The following is a 22,518-nucleotide window of genomic DNA, read 5'->3' on the forward strand; positions in this document are numbered from 1 at the left end:
CATCATCAGCAGTACATTGCTTAGCTTCCATGTCAGACTAAAATCTACTTCTCCAAAACTGAGGGCGTGCTGACTGACATTAGCCAATACAACCCACCTTAAAAAAATCAGAACTATTTGGAAATTGCCGATTGACAATGAAATCTTACGAAAAAACTATACTAGAAGAATAATTTAACATGTTAGCTAAAACTGTAAATAAGAACCATTGATATAAGCAGTTCTCAAAATTGTTTTTATTTATATTAACCATTTATATGTATCCACAGCAGCATTCTTAACGATCCCCACTTTATATATGCAGTCTATTACAAAGGAGAGGAGGGGCGAGACCGAATAACTCACGCAAAACTGAAATAATGAACTGAAAAAGTTTCGGGGGGGTATTGAACAAGGGCAGGGGTTACAGCCTGTATCAACATGCAGTCATGCACATTTCAGTTTATACTGAAGCCTTTGACAATTGCATCCACAGGATCGAATATCTAAACAAATACAAAAAATATTAAGAATGATGAGCTACAGAAACAAAAGCCAAATTAAATGTATAAAGCGACAAAAGACAGAAGCGTGTGCCCACTGTGTTAAAAAAAAAAGGTAGCAGGTCAGCACCCGTCTCACGTTTTCTTTTCATCAGTTGCTACAAATCCAATCTGAGTTACAAAGCACCCTGCCACAAATGAAACAACCCAGGCAATACCTCAAAAACACAAACAAACAAAGAAATGTACACACGTTACAACAACCTTCACTCAAACTCCCCAAAACGACCCTAATAATCGACCGTAGCTTTAGCCAGGGATTAATAGGTCTGGTCAGCAGAAGTTTTTAGTTGACACCACATCACAAGGTGCGTCATTGTTGTGGAAGCCTGGCAGCCACTCTGCTGAGCTCTGTTCAGAAGCTCAGAGATGACCCGAATGTGTTGGCCGCTATATACATTGAATGAATATAACTACATATACAGCTTGTTAAGTGTTTACCAATGAGTAAGTATATTAATGTGAGTATATCGATGAGCCGTGTCGGGTTAGTACACATCTGTATGTGCGTCTGAAGGTCTTTCACAAGTGAATACAGTCGAATCCTCAAAGACCACCTCCAGATCTTCCAGCGTCGCACTGTTATTGCGACACAGATTCAGGCGTCGTGTTTTTAAAGAGCACCGATGTGTCTTCAGCTGAGGAGCAGCCTTCCACATCCCCCGGATCAGCGCGCCCTGATCTGGATTCCCTTCACTTCTCTCCGTGACTAGTCCACCTCCTCCATGTTGCTGTAGGATGGCGCTGCGCACTCTCCTGAGTGGGCAAAGAGGTCAGAGGGAACCTCTGGGGTCAACGTAGGTGGTCCTTCAGGATCCAGGTCTGCCCCGAATAGTGACTGGCTAGAGGCCTGTAAAATAAACCAGTGTTAACGATAAATTTTGCTGTTTTGGGAGAGTTTATCTGACTTAAATAACATGCATTAAGACTATGAACAGATGGAGATTTTATTTCCAAAAGGAGTACAATGCTTTTTATATTAGAAAGCAGCATTTAGATGGAGGTATCGAGATACATTTTTGCAGGGAAATTAAAAATAGGTTATGATATTCTTTTAAATAAAGTACTTGCAATAATCAACAGAGATTCAAAGTATATTACAGATAGAGACCTTGAATCATTTCCAGACAAAGTATAAGTCATGGTTATTCTTTCTAATAACATTTCATATCAGAGTACACACACAGTTACATTCTTCAGTCCATTTACATCCAGTCAACTAAACAAAAACACCTTTCAATGTTAAAAACAGTGCAGCTTATGCCGAAAACGCCTTTGAGGTGAATATTCTGTCTACATATGAGCTTGGACATGCCACTACTGCTGTTTATGTTGAGTACTGGGAAATTTCACACACTTCACGCAGTAGTGTATGTGCAGCACAAGCTAGACCTCGGAAAGAATTTTAAAAGTAGACAGACTTGAGCCTTTGCATATATCCGAGTCAAGTATACACAGTCTGACGGTGCTGCTTTGCCAAGCATTTAAGGCAAACATAAATCACTCTGCACTGCCTTGATACCAGAGGGATTTCCCTGAGACACACACACACACACACACACACACACACACACACACACACACACACACACACACACACACACACACACACACACACACACACACACACACACACACACACACTGCAGCAGTGAAGTCAAAATGAACAGTTTGGAATCTCAAAGTGTTTAGTGTATGCCTCTGCGCACCAGTCAAGTTACACTAACAGTTTAAATTCATGTCTGTGAAAACATGAACGCTTCATACACATCTTTTCCTGACAGAACATTAAGATATCTATGCAGTTAGCACAGTTTCAAGGTGGACACCAAGATCGTTGTCACCAAATTAGTATCTGACCAAATGTCTCCCCTTCTGTCTCTAAGATATGGCCAGAGAAGCGTTTCTGCAAAACCTTAAGTAACAGTGAAGAAGTCTGTTGAGCTTTTAGATATTAAGTGTCATCACTTCATTGTTTAATCCTATTAGACATTTGGTGAAATTTTGTCAAGATTTATGTATGAATTCCTGAATTATGAACAAAAGCATGTTTTGTGGGGTCACTGACCTTTGACCACCAAAATCTCAATTCACTATTGAGTCCATTGAACATTTGTGCCAAACTAGTGGAAATTCCCACATGGTGTTCTTGAGATCTTGCACTGATGACACTGATGCAAGGTCACGGTGACCTTTACCTTAGACAACCACATTCTATTCAGTTCATTCTTAAGTCCATGTGGATGTTTGTGCCAAATTTGTAGAGTTTCCCTCGAGGTGACATATCACGTTGACGAGAATGGAACGGATGGGCAACAAAGAAAAACAGGGCCTCTGGCCACAGTTATCACAGGTGCAGAGAAATTAGGAGAAAGAAAAAGAAAGCGTACACAACTTTTTAGCTGTTGTGTGCAATTATCATTTGGATTTCTTATTTCTTATTTTAGTGTAAAATGTCTGAATAATTTCATGTTTTAAGGTTCCAAAACTGTCCATAATCGATAGCTTTCCCCTCAAAACAGAGCAACACATTAAAACACGTTACATTCAGAGGTGGACGGTCATTCCTTAATCAATAATTGCACACTCCTAGATTAACCTGGCTGTCATGTGACTGCATTATCATTAAGTCTCATCTTAATTTGTAGGACTTTAAAAAGACACAGAGCAACACATTATTGTTAAACATTTCATCCTGAGAATTTAAAATCCTCACCGACTATGGCTTCAAAATGTAACACAGACAGCAACTAAAACAGACTCTGAACGACATTCCAATATAAAACCATGGAAAATACGGAAGAAAATCTATTTACAGTGAACTGCAGTTCATATTGCTGAAAGAGACCATTTAAAACAAAACATGATGGATGCTGGAGGCAAACAGCTATTTTAAGGCCCATAAAACAATTTGTGTTCAATTTTAAGGACTTAAAAAAAGGCAATTGGTCGCACAGAAAATAGTTTAAAACAAGTCACTGTTGAAGTGCCTCCTTTACATACTCCATTCATCTTTCTTGCATTCAAGCTGCAGGAATTTGCATCTCATTTTTTAAGTGTAGTGCAATAAAAAACAAAAGCAGAGCTTTGAGGGGCTTCATCTGTAGCTCTACAGCAAGTCTCTTTGTGTACTAGGATGTTTGCATTTCTCAGCTTATGAACACTTGATGTTCCTGTACAAATATGTAGTTTCTTAGGCAAAAAAACCTACTGAAAGCTTTACTTCTTTCCACAGCTTTAAACCAAACCTCAGCCCTTGTGGACCTTGAGTTAAGATTTTTTTTCCCAAGCTACTACTATCAAGGTGAAGAATTAATATAATTATAATAACTTAGCTCAATATAGCAATATATCAGTGTGGGTAATTAAGGCTGTTAGAGCGTGTCATCTGAGAACTATTTCAAAAAAATGTGACAATAAAACCATACAGACTTGTTGGAAAGCACATATACACTGGAAGCAGAGTCAATACAATGCATAGAGGTAATGATGTGAGTAGTCTGAAGTACCATTATTGTGTGCTGATCGTATAACTCTACAGGACCTTTAGTGTGGAGTTGTGCAACGTATTTAAAGGGTTGAGCCATGTTCATTTATACATACGCTTCAAGTTTTACACTGTTGGGTAAAACCATAGTCTGTATATAAAGATGGGCAACATGACAGCTCCCTCAAAGTGTAACTTTTCCATCAGGATCGCCCCCTGGTGTCTGACTGCAGTATAGGTCATAAAGCCCACCCCTCCATGTTAGTGAATGGAACATAGGCCAAACTAAAAACTCACGTCAAATACATTTTTCCCAAAGATGGTTTCTGTCACTGAAGTTAGTTCTCATCACCCTGATGTTTGTTCAAGTCATCATTTTTATAAGTTTGGTTTTAATGAGTTATTATATGATACAAAAGGCAGATTTTCCGCCATGATTGACAGCTGTGACAGCCAATCCGTTCTCTCGCATTCAATGGAGCGATTGGTCAGATAGGTGTTTTGGCGGGAGCTCCCTCACTGCAGATATGCTACTGCACAGAATCCGGCTCTCAATGACATCACCCTCAAAAGATGGCAATGCCCATATCTCAGATATTTTAACCTCATTTAAGCATAGTGGGGGTAATTCGGGGTGTGTCGTCCATCTTTATATACAATTGCTGGGTAGAAAGGAGGACCATTTTACTAACAGTAAATAGATGATGACTTGTTCCGTTTTCTAGAGGACTGGTTAAGTTTTAAAACTTAAACTGCCTTTAACCTCACATTGATGCTAATATATTTTTTTAAAAATAATTTTTGGCCCTCATTAAATATTATTGATAGACAGGAAGAGAGAGAATGACGTGGCAAAGTGGTGCAGGTTGGAATCAGACCAGTGCACGCTCTACCTGAGCTGCTGAGCGACACCCCTGAGCCACAGGAGTGCCCTACATTCATGCTTCTGAACGATAATGCTAGCCAAATGAAAGCCATTTCTCAGGTCCAGTTGGTTTTGTAAAGAGGGTAGACCAAATTGACGAGCAGAGCAAACACGGCTGCCAGGGTGCCCAGAAGAAAATAGCGCACACAGTCATCGTCGTGATAGTCCGACATCCTCTGCCTGCGGTGCCGTCGCACCGACCCTTCACTTCTGTCTTCATCTTCCTCGTCCCGGTTCCTCTGCGTTTGTCGCCTCCGCAGTGACGAGCGGAAGAGTCCACGAGGACCTTCGTCGAGCCCCTCCTCTTCTTCCTCCAGTTCCCGCCATATTAGAGAGGCCTGCGATTGGCGGAAACCGGTGTCAGCTTCTGGGAAAAGGCGTAGTCTAACAAATACTATGATTACATATAGAATCATTTAGCTGGTCGTCCCTTACAGTTTCAGATCAACAGTGATTTGTGACAAGTTAATGACATGCCTTCTTCATCATTTAAGGACAAACTAGGACAGTTTGAGAGGCTTGTTTTTCAGGAATCAGCTGGTTCAGTGTGGAGGATATTCACATGATTTAAAAGTCACACAGTTGAGTAAATGAAAAGCACAAGAACACCTCATCTGATCTCCTGAAGCCCTTTCCTGTCAGATCCCATAGAAATAAATGTACGGGTAAAACCAAAAAACCATACTCCCTACAACACTTTCCAACATGGTGCATATGAGACAAAGTTAAAATGACTGTGGACCTGGATGCATTCACTGCAAAACTGATATAAAAGTTGATGAACTTCAAATAAAGGAAAAGAAGTTACAGAAAAAAGTTCTGTCTTTGTGTAAATGTGATTTTACAAGAGACCCATTCATCACTTTTCTTCCATTAGATCACACAGTCTCATGTCATTATCTACATCACACGGTGACTCCTGATAACCTCTGTGGAACGTGTATAAACACAACACAGCATTTGTTTCATTTCTGCAGAGAGAAGAAGATCTAACCTGGATACAGAAATTAAATTCAGAGAGGCTGAAGTTAGAAAAATGGAGTGAAGATCATGCTTTGTAATTTCCCCCACTGAACTTTCTGACTCCACATGGATGTGCAAAGTTTAAGAGCATTCGCAGCTCTCTCTTTCAACAACTTAACAGAAATCCTTATATTCTCTCAGGTTAAAGCAGCGCACTTCACTGAATTAAATGTCTGCTGCCTGACAGCTGAGCTTTGTTGAAAACAATTGTCTCAGTGAAGGACCTTTTTGGGCAGCAGTTTTGAAGCATCTCACAGCAGGAGCATAAACTAATTAAAAACAGAGACTGATACTCAGAGACACTGAACACACAGGCGTCTTGCATAAATCCCCCAAATACACCTAATTCCTGATAAGCGGCTGACACATTTATCAATTTCCCAAACTCCATGAGAAGTGGATTTCGAACACTTTGGTTTTTGTGGCATTCAAATATAGTCATCTGTTTTCAACACACGATGCCTGGTGAAGTATTAAGAATCATTTTTCAACCAAGCAGGTACAATCTGCTTCTATAGCATGTAACATAAACACATACGACCTCCAGATTTAAACAGGAATGCATCTGCACACTATTTGAAGTCTTAAAGTCAACTTTCTCAGGTGAATGCTGCAGTTTTGGGTATTTTTCCAAAAAAATCACCCCTAGTTTATCCATTTATACCCTGCATTTAACCCTGGACAACATGGACACACTTTAAACTAACATTGGCTGCTTTTTTTTACCTGATAAGTTGGATTCTAGTCACCAGAAACACAGTTAAGTACAGACTAACATTCCCAAAAAAAAAATCAAAATCTCAGGGGTCAGATGGTGTAAAATGTGGGGGGCATTATCATCTTGGATAAAACCTCGGCTACAAAATTCCAAAATGAAAAGCCTTTCTATTAGGCGAGATTTTCTGTATCTTATTGTTGTGGCGCCCTCACCTGGCTGGCAGTAGCTCCTGCAGCAGTGGGCGACTCGGCTCCTACTGGCCTGAGGAAGCGCGGCGGCCTCTCCACAGGTGAGTTCCTTCGTCGGTAGAACAGGACGTAGGCGTAGCGCGTCACCACCTGACTCTCCTCCACCATTGTCACGGTACTGTCATCGAATAGACGCCAACCTGTGGGACAGGGACGATGGGTAGAGGAGGAGGGAGGAAAGAGATGTTGGCAAGAGGGTGGTAGAAAACAACAAGAGATTAAGACGAGAAGGGAACACTTTTCTGAACTACAAGAAACTGTATATAGATGGGAAAAAAAACTCATAACATGGGTCTCCATTAACCTTTAAATTGCGCCAATTGAAATTGCAGATAATAAACATGAGGTGGTATTCAGGCAATTAAAAAAAGCCATATTTCACAAAAATGCAATGGCAACATTTTTTTGGGGGCTTTTCTAGGTCACATGATGCTATGGCTGTGTGCTTGTCAGTAGGAACTGGCTCCCTCATGATGCAGCAGGAGCTACAAGAGCTGTTATTGCATCACATTACTCTTCAAAAGTTGAGCGGATCATCTCAAAGTTTTGAATCCGAAATTGTGGACTATCACCTCCCAGAAATCTCTCATACTCATTCCCACATATAAGGAGCTTAATGAAAAGGCAGTCATTTCGAAAATTTCGCTTACGTTTTGTGCCAATCTGTAATGGAAACCTGCCTGGCGACTGCACACTCACCAACATCACTGCGCTGGCTGTTCTTGTCACTTGGCAGGCGAGCGTAGGCCGTGTAGTGGCCTCCTATCATTCCTCCATAGTGGTTGATGACTGCATATAAGTCATAGATTGGAGGTTGTTGCATCTCATCCTTCTGTCCAATGCAGAATTTACTGAGATCCAGATTCCTAGAAAAAAGCTTTAAATTAGAAGCCTTGCTATGGAAATACCAGAACCGCAATAAGGTTTTGCTGTCTTTTTATATTAAAGTAAATAAAAATTAGTGATGTGCTGCAAAATGACATGTAATGGCACTTACCTGACAGGAAAGTCTACCATGTCGTTGATTTTATCCCTCCAGATGAAGCTCCTGAAGGAGAAGCGTTTGAGCTGGATGATCAAAACATTGGGCAGACGCCACAGCAGCAGCTGCTTGGAGGCTTCTCTGTGCTGCTGGCACTTTGGACAGTACCTAAAACACAGAGACAACGTGGTTATTGACAGATGCTTTCTTTGTCCTGCTGTCCGATGAAAAACAGGAATACAAACATCACATTTAAGTGATGAAATGCTGAAAGAAGTCAGGTAGTTTCAGGTTGAAAAATAGCACGTATGACTAGCAGACAGGTATTAATCTCTCGGCACATCAGACTTGTGGCTGCCCGAAGCTGATTACAGCATTCTCTACTTACTATGTACAAACTGGAAATACACATTATTTTCAGAATTAAATCTGATGATGACATAAGTTAGGAATATTTTAGTAAGTTATATGTCTTTGGAAAAGATGTAATCTCCCGCTACAAAGGTGACAGACCAGTTTGGTCATTCAAACTGGAAAAGATATTAGGAAATTCTCTAGAGTTTGATGTACTACTGCAAAAATGTGGTGCAAATGCAGCCTTGAATGGGTAACTGGACAGAAGCCAGAATTATAGAGACAATTTTGCCTTAATTTAGAGTCTTATCACAAAGTAAGATCCCTACCATGCCTCCTCTGGAGCCAGCACCTCTGGCTTAGTGAAGAGGTTGAGGCACTGCTCCAGGGTGAAGTGTCCTGCTCTGGCTGTCTCACTCAGAGAGCCAGGGTCCTCCTCATACTCCAGCTCCTTGGAGCTCACCAGCACATACTCCTTCAGACGCTCGTTGTTCTTCCACACCAGCTCCAAGGTTGCATCTTCAGGGAGGTCCGCCAGAAGGTCCTCTACAGAGGGGGTGGAGGGAAGACAAAAAAACATTGTAGCGTTAGACTTGATTTCTTTCTTTAATCCTTTGAAACCTGGAGCGACACCCCGTTTCTTGTACTGCATTCAGATGCCTTTTACGAGTATTTAAATCTGAGAAAATTGGTTTGATTTCCTTCAATATCATGGGAATAAGGGCAATAATCAACCTGGTAAAAATGTTCCTCAAATTGCAAGAAATAAGAAGATTTATAAAACAAATTTATTTTAATAAGTTAGGAAAAAATGTCTAGGTGAAAAATGAAAAAAGTTAGGGGAAAACTAAAGTTAGAATGTGACAGAATTATAATTTCCAAGCATTTTTTTCCAGGTTATATCCTTGTTTTTTCTTCTTTACTTTCTTCTTTATTTATCTTTTGTTTGTTTGGTGATTGGTTGATTTTTCAGGTCATTTTCTTTTAGTTTTTACTAATTTCTTTTTAAGTTTTGGGTAATATCTTCTGTTGCTTATTGCATTTTCCCTATGTTTTTGAAAGAAATCAGATTAATTTGCTCTAGTTTCAAAGGGTTAAGTAACAGCACACACGACAAAAAAGAAAAAAAACGTGAAATTTTGCAGAATCACTGAACATGGAAATATGATAACTAGGAATCTAACTGACTGTGAGTAGTTAAGACTACTCTGTTCGTACCTTTCTCATCCAGCCTCTGTTCCTTGTTGTTAGAGTCCAGCAGAGCTATGTAGAACTGACTGGCATGACCTGATGCTGATTCACTGGGATGCTGATACCCTGTTACTGCGGCTGCAAAGAATTGCCAAGAATAAGGAATAAAGGGATGAAGACACAGACAGCAAATATCACAGAAACACTGAAGCATCTGTCCGTTAATAGCTATGTTATTACCTTCTGGCCGCACTGCCTTCTCACAGGACGTCTCTTTTTCAGCATGAGGGTCCAGAGAGCAGCAGGAAGTGGAGGAGATTGGCTCTGAAAATCCTGAATCTGCTGTCCGTGTGGTGGAGAGAGAAGTCTGGGAGGAGGAGAGGGAGTCCGGCCCCTCAGAGTGGGGGGCTGAGGCCTGAGCACACTCTGCTTGGGATTCAGGCAGCAGAGAGGGACTCTCCAGCTCCAGATCAGCTGCTCCTACAGTACTGCTGCCCCCCATGGCCTCATCCCCCGGCCCGAGACCCTCAGGAGAGCCCGCTGGCATCGGGGGCTGGTCAACCCGGCACTGGGATGTTTCTGGGGATGTTCTGCCCGACTGAAATGGAGGCTGGAAAACATTGACAGAAAACCTGCAGAGAGATACATTGAAGAGATTACATGCTTGAGGAAAGGGAGGAGGCACTCACCTTAGCTAGAAATATGATATGAATTTGTATTTATATTATTTATTCAATATTGCACATGCAAGAAACTGTCTGTTATAATAGTAGGGCTGTATCATATGCTGCATGAATTTATTATTTTTTTTTTTTTATTGGTTGAGGGAATGTCAAATCTGTATTTCATTTGCTATTATTGATATATATGTCTGTGCCATATGGACAGCAGTTATGGCTTAATTTATACCCGTAGGTTGTGTTGGAAATGAATCAAAACAGTTGGTCAAAAAAAAAAAAAAAAAAAAGATTAACAGCTCACTACATTTGTGTGAAATTCCTTATTATACAGTGATCTAAGACCTACATGAAAAAGGCATGTTAATTAATCTCATATATATATATATATATATATATATATATATATATATATATATATATATAATATATATATATATATATATATATATATATATATATATATATATATATATATATGAGTGGATGTGACATGCAATATATTTTCTCTTATTTTTTATCATCCGGCAGGAAGCGTTAAGATGATAGCTGAGGTAAGATTTTCCTTCCACTTCAGTGTAAGATGAACACAAAAGCAGCCAGCTGTTACTAGTTCTGCCCATGTTGTGATACGGACATGACACTCGAGATAAGATTGTTTTTATACTGACATTGGTAGAATGAGTTGTGTTTTGTGCTTTTCTTTCTTAAAAAGTAGAGATGACAGGTCAAAACAATCAAGTGTGTATTTCTCTGCCCTGAGCTGTGTTTAGATATGGAATCAGTAACATTGCTGGCTTCATTTATCTGTTATACCCCTTTCCCACCAAAATCAGCATGCCCATGTGTTTTTTTTTTTTTTTTTTTAAACACAGCTACACCCATTATATATTAGCAATTGGCCATATTCCCACTGCCACTGAACTTAGTGTTGGAGAGCAAGTCTGCCTTTCTGTCTGCTGGCGTGATTGTGTGTGTGTGTTGTCCTGTTGTCTATGTGACATCACGGACAGGCAGGAGAACAGGTAAACAGCAGACAGCAGCAGGATCAGAGGTCTTTTAGCGATCTCTCCTCTTTATTTATACCTTACTCTTGCTCATTAAGTCCCCCTCTAAAAATTGGTGCAGACTAACTTGGAACAATATTAAGAGTACAGTTACAGAGGAGACTTATCCTACTACTATCCTATTTAATAGTGAATTCTGCTGTCTACGTAAGGTCAGACAGTGCACAAACAAAATAAAATAAATAAAATGGAAAGATGTTCCGTTGTGACTGGCACATTCTTTATGTAACAGGTTTGGCTGGATATTTATTCATTATTCTTCAATGCAGTAGATGTGAACGGAAATTCTATAATAAGAGAGGGATTGTTATTGTTTTCTAGGGACAAAAATTTGTTTTATTGACCTGACATGGGGAGAGTCTCTTCAACAAATGAAACAGGATGGTATTCAAATGTTTACAAAGCTGATTGTGTTTTTTTTTGTGCTTAAGAGACAATAACTGATTGACAGATTTATTAGAGTAATAAGGCCAAGACAACATGCTTACTGAATCTCTCTCTGTGTGTTTCACCATTAGGCAGCATTCAACTGAGACAGTGTTGGAAGTGTTATGGAAATGTTACTGGGTACTGACTTTAAGTGACTGAGGTGTTCATTCAGATATGAGATTGACATGTGAAATTCATACATTTTTGTAGCAAAGTGCATGTCTGAAAGTGAACTATATACAGATGAATCACAGCAAAAACCTTACTAATCTGCCTTAACAATCATGTGTAGGCCATGTTATATTTTAACTGAAGATGAGCACTAAGGACTGTAAGTCAGACTGTGTACCTGGAGTAACCCTCTAGGAGCTGGGTGAGGCGGGCATGAGAGAGCCGGGACTCCGGCACGCTGACCAGGAAGGGCAGGCCCACATTCTCCGTGTTGGGTCGGCACAGACCCTTGTGATTGGGCCAGTGGGTCCTCTGACACACTCTGGAAGAGAGTTAACATGTTCATAGAAAAGTTTATGGATTTAAGACAAAAATGACAGATGCCTCATTTGAAAGGATTTTTCCACCACAGCAAATCTGTCTCTAACAAGTCTGATGTGTAACTTTGACTTTGACTAAGTCAGCATTTTCCTGTAGAACTCACTGATTGCAATAGCCCACACGGTAGCAGCGGGTGCACCGCTTCAGCTTGTCCTCATCAGACACTGGAGGCTTCAGGCAGGCGGCACACTTTGAGATGGGAATATTAGGGACCTGGAGTCTCTGTAGGGCAAACAAGAGGGCAAGGAAAGGCCTGTAAATATCTGTAAACACTGACATATATAATATGCTGTAGGAATGTAAAATTGGGACCTAGTTTAAATTACCTGCTGCACTCGGAGCAACACCACTCTCTCTTTGGCCATGTCTTTGGAAAGCACCTCAAAGCAGAACAACATGTCAGAGGAGGACACCGTGTCCAGGGAATGGGACGACAGGAACATGCGCTGGAATCGGTTTTTCCCCACCTGAGAGGAGAAAACAAGTTCTGTTTTATCTTACCATCACTAATTGTTCAATTTTTGCTAAGAGCATAAGTAGTGTTCTTTGACTAAGGATTCTCTTCAGGAGCACAACATAGACTGTATATAAAGATGGATGACAGGTCTCCAGTCACTACCACTGTCCAAAGATGAAGCCCAAAAATCCCAGATACAATCACTGCGATCTTGTGCCAATGACATTATTTGGATCGGTTGTGAGCAGCCCGACTGAGCGCAGGCACACCGATTGGCACACCTTTATGACCTACACTGTAGCCAGCCACCAGGGTGCTATAGCTTCACTTTTGGGGAGCTGTCATGTTGTTCATCTTTTTATAAAGCCAATAATGCACATCTAAAAAATGAGAACACACAATATGGCTACAAATAATAATAAGATAAGAGATAAAAGACAAAGTTGACTTTATTGTCTGTCCCTGAAATTCTCCTTTGACAAGGCTCCAACAATAAATACAACACATTATTAAACACACTTAAGACACATTCAAACTCACAAAGTACAGATATTAAAAAGCAGCAGCAATACAAATTACTTTTACAGTATAATATCCTGTATATTTTTAAATATCCAACCTCTGCCAGTCTGAGGTTCTCTGGTTTCACCCTGACGTTCCTGGAGATGGATTCGAGGACTTCAGCAGTGCTCGAGTTCTCCTTGCTCACACTCACCAAAAACTGAGACACAAATAAACATAAATATACATAAGACACAACATTTTTTCAAAACAAAGCAAAGCCACATTTCTGCATTAGACTGTGAACTGACACTGTAAGTAGTCTGACCATTAAAGTGGAGACTGGAAACCAGTTATTTCATCTTACCTTGATGGGTTTTTTATGAGGTTCCTTAGCGAAGTAGAAAACTGAGAGCACCTTTTGTTTCTGGGGCAAGGGCACGGGCAGGTAGAGGAAAGGGTCAAAAGTGATAGACACCTGAAGGAGAAGAGAGAAGTAAGAAGGTAAAAGGACGTGGGTTAACTATAACAAGACAAACATTTAAAAGCATTGACTTTAAAGAAAGTGAAACATTTTTTGAAAGATTATTGTGCGTTACCTTGGAGCATGTGGGGCAGACAAGCTTGGATTTGAACTGGCCTTGAAAGAGGTCCACTATAAAGGAATCATTTCTCATCTTGTGCCTCTGCCATGCCTCCTCCGCCACCACCTGCACCAAAAGACAATATACATCATCAGGCCAAGGCTCGACTAGACTGTAGAAGGAGCAGTAGTTGTTATTTCAATAAAAATATCACTAAAATAATTTATCTTATTTTGTTGTTACCCTGTGTAAAGAAAATATTTAAATGTAAGTGATTATACTTAAAAACAAGCCACTAATAGCGGTAATTGCAATGCAATTCCTGCCAGAGACTTCGAAACCAGACCCCCTGTAGATATCTAATGGGTGAGGAAAACACCCACCTCATCGAGCCTTCCGTCAGAGTCCACCGTCTCTGTGTAAGGTTTATTCTGGATGCGGTTCAAGTCTTCGTGGAGCCCGTCCAACAAGAAAGCCATGAACTCCTGGGCATCGTGCTGGGCGTAACCTGTAAACTGACTGGCTTTACTGGCCACAATGGCCTGTGCAGATACAAACACAGACAACGAGGAAGGAAAGGAGAATTTAAAACATTACTCTGTTTAGCATAAACAAGTTTATCCCACAGAAAGAGTGAATGTTAGAAATCTGATCCATACAGTAAAAAACAGATCGAACACTTCCAGCAGAAAGTTTAGCGTATACTAGTGTATATTACACAGTGTGTATATAAGAAAATCTTCAGGTGCTGCTTTCATACCTTGAGTTTTGAGGGTTGGAAGGCATGATGTGTTCCTTTCCAAAGGGCCCTGAGCAGCACAGCGAAGCCGATGGCGAGCCTGCCTCCTGTTCCCAGTGGGTTATTGCAGTTGATTTCTGCCTCAAATGCTCGATCTGCAGGGACACAGTAAATACAGGCGTGAGGAAGTGGAACCAGACATCACTTACGAGAGTCACTGGCAGCTTAGACATCATAGTAAAAATAATAAGTTTCAGTGAATAAATGCAGAAACAAGCAAGAAGTCTTAAACACTACTGAAACACAGCAATACTTCAGATGAACCTTCCATTTGTTTTAAAAATGTACAGGCCTCAGTGCACATGGAAGGGACAGCTCCTCCTTGAGTTTGCTGCTGGTTATTGTTGTAATGACTAAAAAAGTAATACCCTTTGTATTTTTATATGTCATATATAGTTTAATCAGGTAATGTACTACTACATTCAACCTTTTGCTTCAGTCATCATGCCTAAACTTACCTGATTTTGTAGCAATTTTTCAATGCATGAACTACAGAAAGTACATTTTAACTGGCAGATTAAACTAGAAGAAGTCCTCATTAAATTTGCCCTTGTGGGCAGCTTGGCAACGCTCATGTAAGCAGTCACTAAGAGAATATGCAAGCAGAGGCAGCCAATATAACCAGAATTAATAAGCAATAACTATCATAGCATTATCTGTTCATCTGTTCACACCCTGTCTCATTTCTTAGCAACATTAGCAAATGACTGTCTTGAGCAGTAGAATGAAGCAACATAATGAATTATGCATTTGGTTACCTTTAAAAGCTTTTAATCAAATACATATTATATTATAACTGCACTAATTTGAACATACTTAATAAGGATCAGGCCCAAAAAATCTATTTACCATGGAAGTAATCCCTGAGCTCTCTGGTGTTGGACAGGGATTGGATGACACTGTTCATGAAACAGGTGTTGCCGAGGTTGACCAACCCTGTAAAACCAGGCAGGCACACCTTCTTCTCCTCCTCTTCTTCATGGCGCTCATTGCTAGCTGGAGGTGCGTGGGTCATGGGCTGCACCATGCAGGTAGGTTTAGGCTGAGAGAAAAAAGATTTACACACCAATTTTACAATTAGAACAATTAAATATTTATCTTCAACTCTGCCTTCTAGCTATTGACTGCACTGCAATACTTGAATGGCTCTACTGAAGACGGAAAAGTCTTTCCTTTTGCATTTTTAAAAGGTCTGCGTTCATATGATAACATCGTGAGAACGATCTGGACATGGATCTGCAAAAACAACTGAAAACGCTTTAATACTTTTGCCATGCCATTAGCTATTGGTGTAGAGGGGTGATCACACAGAGACGCATCTCACCAGGCGTGACTGCTCCGAAAACACCTTGGAAGCACATCTGGAAAAACAGCTGTGAACCCCGTGGAGCTGGGTTGCGCACGTGGCCAAACTGACATTGACAAGCAGTGCGACTCCGCATCTTGAGCAAAAAACTGAATTTACTTTAATTTTTATGTGCACCCAAAAACCAGCAGAAAACCACACCAGGCAGCAGCAAGAGAAAAGCACTGACAGGCATGCTGTACCAACAATGGTTTTGCTGGCGATGCTTCTCTAGCGACACGCCTCGGTGTGATCGTCCCTTAACTTTGTAATGGAACACCATAGAAGAACACCAAGCGCATGCACAAAGTGCGGCCATGACATCACCATTCTCACAGGATCCACGCATTTCCAGTTTACATGGCGACAGAAGGGATGTCGTTTTCAAAAGACAACACTCTGGAACCCGATTGCAAAAGTTTGCATTTTTAAGCCCCCAAAAATGCTGCCAAAGCGCAACAAAAGTTTAACATTTCATGCAAGAACCACTGCTGTATTAACAGCTCTTATATTATCAATATTTCTTTTGTTCTCACCTTTCTATTCTAAGACTAATAATAATAGTGATATGATGCCAGACCAAACCAACCAGTGTACAAACAACAGTGCTTTTCTTTGCCCCATCTCTTGAGATGATTTACATTGATCACTTATGATTTATCTTTCTGCTCACTGTGGTAACGGTGGGCTCTGGCTTAGTGATAGCAACATGCTCCGAGACAGTGCGAGGAGCCACAGTATCCAGACCGCCATCCTCCACTCTGGATGAAGCTTTAGGGGCCTTGGGTTTCTCCTCCCCAACCCTGGGAGGCTCCTCCTTGGCTGGGAGGCTGTGCTGGCTGCTGCCTGGTTGGCTCTTCTCCATGCAGGCAGGACTGGAGGGCACGGCGACTTTGGCGCCACCCACTGCACCTTAAACAGAGGAGAATGGAGCTTGTGGTAAGAAGATGAAGGTATACAACAAGAGACCTGACCCTGCTGGACACACAGACTTGTAAACTGTGGTTTACAACACACAGCACAACATGGACTGTATATAAAGATGGATGACAGGTCTCCAGTCACTACCACTGTCCAAAGATGAAGCCCAAAAATCCTTTTCATTTGGGAATAGTTTTGAAAAATTAATTTTGTGATATTTGATATTATATTATAAAATTAGAGTGATTTACAATTGTTATTCTTCTCACTGTCTGCTTGTACACATTTTTTGTATCTTCAGCTGACCTGTGTGTATCATCTGAACACGGTCTCCACTTTTTTTAAAGATTTTTTTTTGTGCTTTTTGCCTTTATTTGATAGGACAGCTTAAGCGTGAAAAGGGAGAATGGTGTTATGACATGCAACAAAGGGCCGTGGTTGGAATCGAACCTGTGGCCTCTGCAGTGAGGCTGTAGCCTCTGTACATGGGGAGCCCTCTCTACTAGATGAGCTACTGGGTGCCCCACACTGTCTCCACTTATATAAAAAGAAGCAAATTACAATAGTTCTTTCCAGAAATCTTCCAAGGAACTTATTGGGAAGTAATTTCAAAAATTACAAACGCATGACTTAAACTGTTGACAAAATCTACTTTGGAACCATTTCACAGGCTCTCAAGGGCAGCAAGTTTAAGGGGTCACAGAGTCTACAGGCCACATAAGCCTGGCAGGATAGACTGGCACCCATATCTATTTACTGGCTAAGTTACAAAGTTCAAATTCCTGTCATTGAGAGCTACCCTACAGCACACATACATTTGCCTCAGACTTGTACAGTAAAAATGCACACACAAATAACCATGCCAGGGGTTTAACTTAGAAACACACAGGCAGACAGGCCACCTGTCTGTGTGAGAAAAACACCTTGCACACCTTGTGTGGCGGGGGCCTCAAGACCCCCCCAGCGCTGGCTGAGCCTCTTCTTCAGGGTGACGTCCAGTCGGGACGGGGTGAAGGAGTAGCTGCACTGCTCAGGCTGGATCAGGTTCCTAAAGCACAGGAGGGAGAAATGTAGACAGGTCAGATTATAAGACAAAACACTGACATGAGGCTACAGCTCATCACCGATCTGTTACAAGTGTTTTACCTGCTGAAGTTTGAGAATAATTATTATTTGTTTAACAAAATTAATGAATTAATACATTAACTGTTACCACACAAGTTTACTGAAGACAAGTTTCCATGCTGCTTGGACCTTCGTCAGGTCAAATGTTTGAAAAGATGAAACCACAAACTCACTCACTCACTCACTCACTCACTCACTCACTCACTCACTCACTCACTCACTCACTCACTCACTCACTCACTCACTCACTCACTCACTCACATAAATATAAATAACCTCTGAACCACTCAGGGTGGTAATAAAATTGACAATCAACAATTACATAAATTAAATTGAAGATACATTGGTACAGAGCCCCTCAGGTAACATTTGATTTAAAAAAAAAAAAAAAAGGTGTGGCCACGAGATAGTAATGCATGGCCATGAGACAATTCAACTTCCATAGTGGGATGGTAGTTTATTATGGAGCTGTTAGTTTTAGATTGATGTTATTTATTAATTATGAATAAAGGTTATTATAGTCTTCTTCTTTATTCATGGCTAATGACTGATACTGGAGACACTTGAACCTTTTTTGGAACATTAGTTAGTATGCAAAAGTGCAAAGGAAAGCGTGCAATCTCTGCTTTCTCCAACTGCCCATTAAAAGATTACTTCTTAAAATTTGAATAAAACATTTAACAAATGCATGATTAGCATTGGTTACCTGAGTTTGACTTGCCACTTGAAGACTGTGTTTGGTCCACAGTCTGGATGAAGCCGCAGAAAGTTGGTATCACTGTGAGAGGATGACAAAGAAAGATCACTCACTGGTTGTTTAAAGACATGGAAGCATGATGGCAGCCATCCTTTGTTTGAAGCATATTAGGGCTGAACAATCAATCACAATTCTATCTGAACGGCCTGTTGCAATTTTCTACTTGTAAGAGGCACAATATTTATTATACTCAAAGTGTGTGTCAGACCTAAGAAATCATCTTTGTTTGGTGCAGATCCCCGCAAAAATAAAACCATTATCATATTTTTCAACAAAAATGAGAATAAGCACAATTGCAGTATCAGTCAAAATAATCGCAATATATTTTCAAAATTGTTCAGTCCTTTAGTGTATTCCTATTCACTACCTTGTCTGGAAGATGAGGGTGAAGTCTTGTTCCCTGAAGATGACCCTGGCCGTGTCCCTGCAGATCCCCTTCATATAAACATTGACCACCATCAGGTCCGTGCCCTTCTCGTACGAATCATTCTTCACAAACTGCAGGTTTACCTTGGCTCCGGGGCTGCAGGGAGTTATTACAGCTATAAACAAACTCATTGATGCTGAATAAATCGGTTCTGACAGACTTAAGAGCAACAAACCTGACTGTGTAATACTTTGTTACTGCTGCAGCTATTTACATACATTGGATATATGTGTGACAATGTGGCGTTACAAAAAATTACATAAATAAATTAAATAAGTTGGTTTAAAATAAAAAAAATACAATTTTAACATATGCATGATAATCCAAACCCAGGGTCCTCTGCATTCCCCAAACCTTCTCAACTAACCTTGTTGTTTCATTTCCAGAGGGGGCTCCTCCTTGGACTGGTCCCGCTTCTCCTCTCCGTCACAGCTGCCCTGCCTCTGGGCTGGACGGGTGAATGGCCTTGTTTGGCAGCCATGCCAGCAACTAGTATCGAACCCGCCTCTCTTGATTCAAGCTGCCGGCTGATCAGAGTATCCTGCTCCGATTCCTGCTCAACAGGCTTTTTCTCTGGCTCAGAGTCAGTTCTATCACCCTGTGTTTTTTGAAGAAGCAGAAGAGTCCACTTCCACAGGTTTGAGGCAGTCACTGGTGCTGATGGGAGCTGCTGGTTGGCTATCACTGCCATGTGCTTTTGCTCGAGACCTGTCTGAAGACTGGTTTTGCTTCTCTGCCACCTGAATCAGAAAAGACACAACAAATAATAGTCCAAATCCTCCAGAGAGCTTTCACTAGGGCTCAACGATAAGGACCGCCTGGTTGTCCAGGGCAAGTAAAATGCCAAACCTGGGTTACTAAATCTACCTACTCACTTGCCAAATTAGGCCAGTTAAATACATTATGTGTTTTTGGACTGGAGGAACTTTTTCACAGTTCTAAGAGCACCCCATTTTGTGTCTGCACTACAAAAATTAGGAACAATTGTACAGTCATGGCCAAAGATATCGGCACCCTTGCAATTCTGTCAGATAATACACCACTTCTCCCAGAAAATTGTTGAAATTACAAATGTTTTGGTATTCACGTTTATTTCTTTTGTTTGCATGAGAAAAACACAAAAAAGAGAAAAAAGTCAAACTTGATACAATTCCACACAGAACTCAAAAAAAGGCACTGGAAAAAATTATTGGCACCCTTAACTTAATATTTGGTAGCAAACCCTTTGAAAAATAACTGAAATCAGTCGCTTCCCGTTACCATGAATGAGTTTCTTTCACCTCTCTACTGGAATTTTGGACCACTCTGCTTTTGCGAACTGCTCCAGGTCTTTCAGATTTGAAGGATGCCTTCCCCTAACTGCTGTTTAGGGTTGGGTATCGATACCCGGTGTAATCGATTCGATCAGACCCAATCACAATGCAGATTTTCATGTCTTCTTTTAGGTGCCGTACTGTGTGCATAGTAAGTGTGCAGCCAACAGAGAGGGAGAGAGAAGCGAGAGAGAGAGAGAGAGAGGGAGAGGGAGAGAGAGAGAGAGAGGGAGAGAGAGAGAGAGAGTGAGGGAGAGGGAGAGAGAGAGAGAGAGAGTAAGGGAGAGGGGAGAGAGTGAGAGAGAGTGTGAGTGTGTGTGTGTGCACGCGCACGTCAGTGACTGTGACAGTAAATCTGCAGCAACTAGGCCGCAAGTTAAACGTAGCGTGCAGTGTGTGAACAGCAAAGCCTTTTTAAACTGGATTTTATACCATTTTAAATAATCTTTTAATCTTCAGACCTCTTGACTACACTTCTGCTATTTTTACTTTTTGTAGAGTTTTATTTTACATTTTTTAATCATTTAGTAATTCATGTTACCTTTTATATCTTATCTTTTTTCTCTTTTCTTGTGTAGCTGTAACGTTTATTATGTTCTTATGTTTTATTACTCTGTAAAGCACTTTTGCCCTCTTGTAGAAAATATGGTAAATGGACAGTAAATGGATGGTAATTGGACTATACTTGTATAGCGCTTTTTTAGTCTTATTGACCACTCAAAGCACTTTAACACTACATGTCACATTCACCCAGTCACACACACATTCACACACTGGTGGCCGAGGCTACCTTACAAGGTGCCACCTGCTACTCAGTAATCATTCATTCACACACGCACACGCACACGCACACACACACACACACCACGTAAGCAGGCTAGCCCAAAAGTTAGCAAAGAAAGTTAGCTTCAAAGCAGAGTTTGAGTTTTTTCTTAGAAATTTGCAACTACAGAAATTCAGAATATCAGAGTTTTCTTTGCGACATTAGTGTAGGAAATTACTTTTTTTTCCACAGAATATTGCCCTTCCTTTTTTTCATCTACAACAGCCCTAATACAGTGTCATACTTCTTAAAGGAACTGGAGACAAAGTAGAAGCAATTAATTCCTTGTGTTTGGCAGAGTTTCTCCCAAATCCATTTCTTCTTCCCCTCACTGCATTTATGAAGAGAAAAGCTGACAACTTGATTCCAGTTCAGACCAATGCCATGAACAGTACAGTATAAGTCAACTCTTCTGTTACAGCTGAAGCATCAAAAGTTGACGCTTTTAACACTAGATGCGATGAAAACACCTCACTACACTACACACACGAGACAGAGAACAGTTTCTCTGTTGTGTAGTTCACTACTCTTTATCAGGCAATCTGTGTGAACAATCTGTGAGACTGCTGACAGAGGCATTGAGTTCATCTGCAGAAGCAGTTATAAGGTAGAGTGTTTGCAGTTTGTAATGATGTTTAATAAAAATCACAAGTCTCTTCCAAGCTCATGAAAAGGCAAAGCCCACACAAGCCAGATGGTGTTACTGGCTGTAATATTACTCACTCGGAGTGCCGAATGATTTGAGGAAATATTCCAACTGTGATTTTTTTCCCTACATGTGGTATATATACAGTAGTATAGCTGATATACCATAATCACAAATTCTTTTTGTTTCTAAATGAACAGCATCAGATGACGGCTTGTTGTTGAGGTTCTCAAAGGATTCAAAACAGTCAGTATGTTTACATGATCATAGAAAAAGTGGAATTATTGTGTTAGTCCGACTAAAACTGGAGTTTTAAAATACATGTAAACATGTCTGAAATCAGACTAAATTGAATTTCTTGAAATCGCACTCACACACCCAGACAATGCAATTGGAAGTTGAGCTATTCTGTCACGTCAACACCTTAGCTGGACTTTAACTGAACTACGCGTTCTACGCATGCTCCTTGTCGCCACACTGGCCTCCCTCTGTGTACAGATAGGCACTGTCCGTCACTCATGGGAGAAGGGGGCGGGGGCTGCTGCAAAGCGGGCCAGGCATTTTTTTTAAAAAAGTAAGCACTAAAGAGGGACTTGTGTGTTTAATTTTGGCTTGGGTACGGGAC

General features: G+C 40.7%; 1 protein-coding gene across 1 annotated transcript in view; it reads right to left on the bottom strand.

Moving 5' to 3' along the window:
* Nucleotides 1-221: 221 nt before the first annotated feature.
* Nucleotides 222-22,518, bottom strand: part of usp19 (ubiquitin specific peptidase 19) — a 33,374-nt gene continuing 11,077 nt past the window's right edge. The window contains 23 exon segments of the mRNA XM_042491126.1: nucleotides 222-1,392; nucleotides 6,908-7,083; nucleotides 7,643-7,809; nucleotides 7,941-8,093; nucleotides 8,609-8,825; nucleotides 9,498-9,608; nucleotides 9,711-10,102; nucleotides 11,993-12,136; nucleotides 12,299-12,417; nucleotides 12,522-12,662; nucleotides 13,272-13,373; nucleotides 13,521-13,631; nucleotides 13,753-13,863; nucleotides 14,121-14,279; nucleotides 14,498-14,631; nucleotides 15,386-15,578; nucleotides 16,555-16,787; nucleotides 17,735-17,850; nucleotides 18,634-18,705; nucleotides 19,052-19,207; nucleotides 19,475-19,562; nucleotides 19,565-19,712; nucleotides 19,714-19,851. Coding sequence (XP_042347060.1) covers nucleotides 1,252-1,392; nucleotides 6,908-7,083; nucleotides 7,643-7,809; nucleotides 7,941-8,093; nucleotides 8,609-8,825; nucleotides 9,498-9,608; nucleotides 9,711-10,102; nucleotides 11,993-12,136; nucleotides 12,299-12,417; nucleotides 12,522-12,662; nucleotides 13,272-13,373; nucleotides 13,521-13,631; nucleotides 13,753-13,863; nucleotides 14,121-14,279; nucleotides 14,498-14,631; nucleotides 15,386-15,578; nucleotides 16,555-16,787; nucleotides 17,735-17,850; nucleotides 18,634-18,705; nucleotides 19,052-19,207; nucleotides 19,475-19,562; nucleotides 19,565-19,712; nucleotides 19,714-19,851 — 3,522 coding nt within the window. The 3' untranslated portion in view covers nucleotides 222-1,251.

The sequence above is a fragment of the Plectropomus leopardus genome, chromosome 8 (assembly GCF_008729295.1).
Source record: "Plectropomus leopardus isolate mb chromosome 8, YSFRI_Pleo_2.0, whole genome shotgun sequence".
NCBI classification, from domain to species: Eukaryota; Metazoa; Chordata; class Actinopteri; order Perciformes; family Serranidae; genus Plectropomus; species Plectropomus leopardus.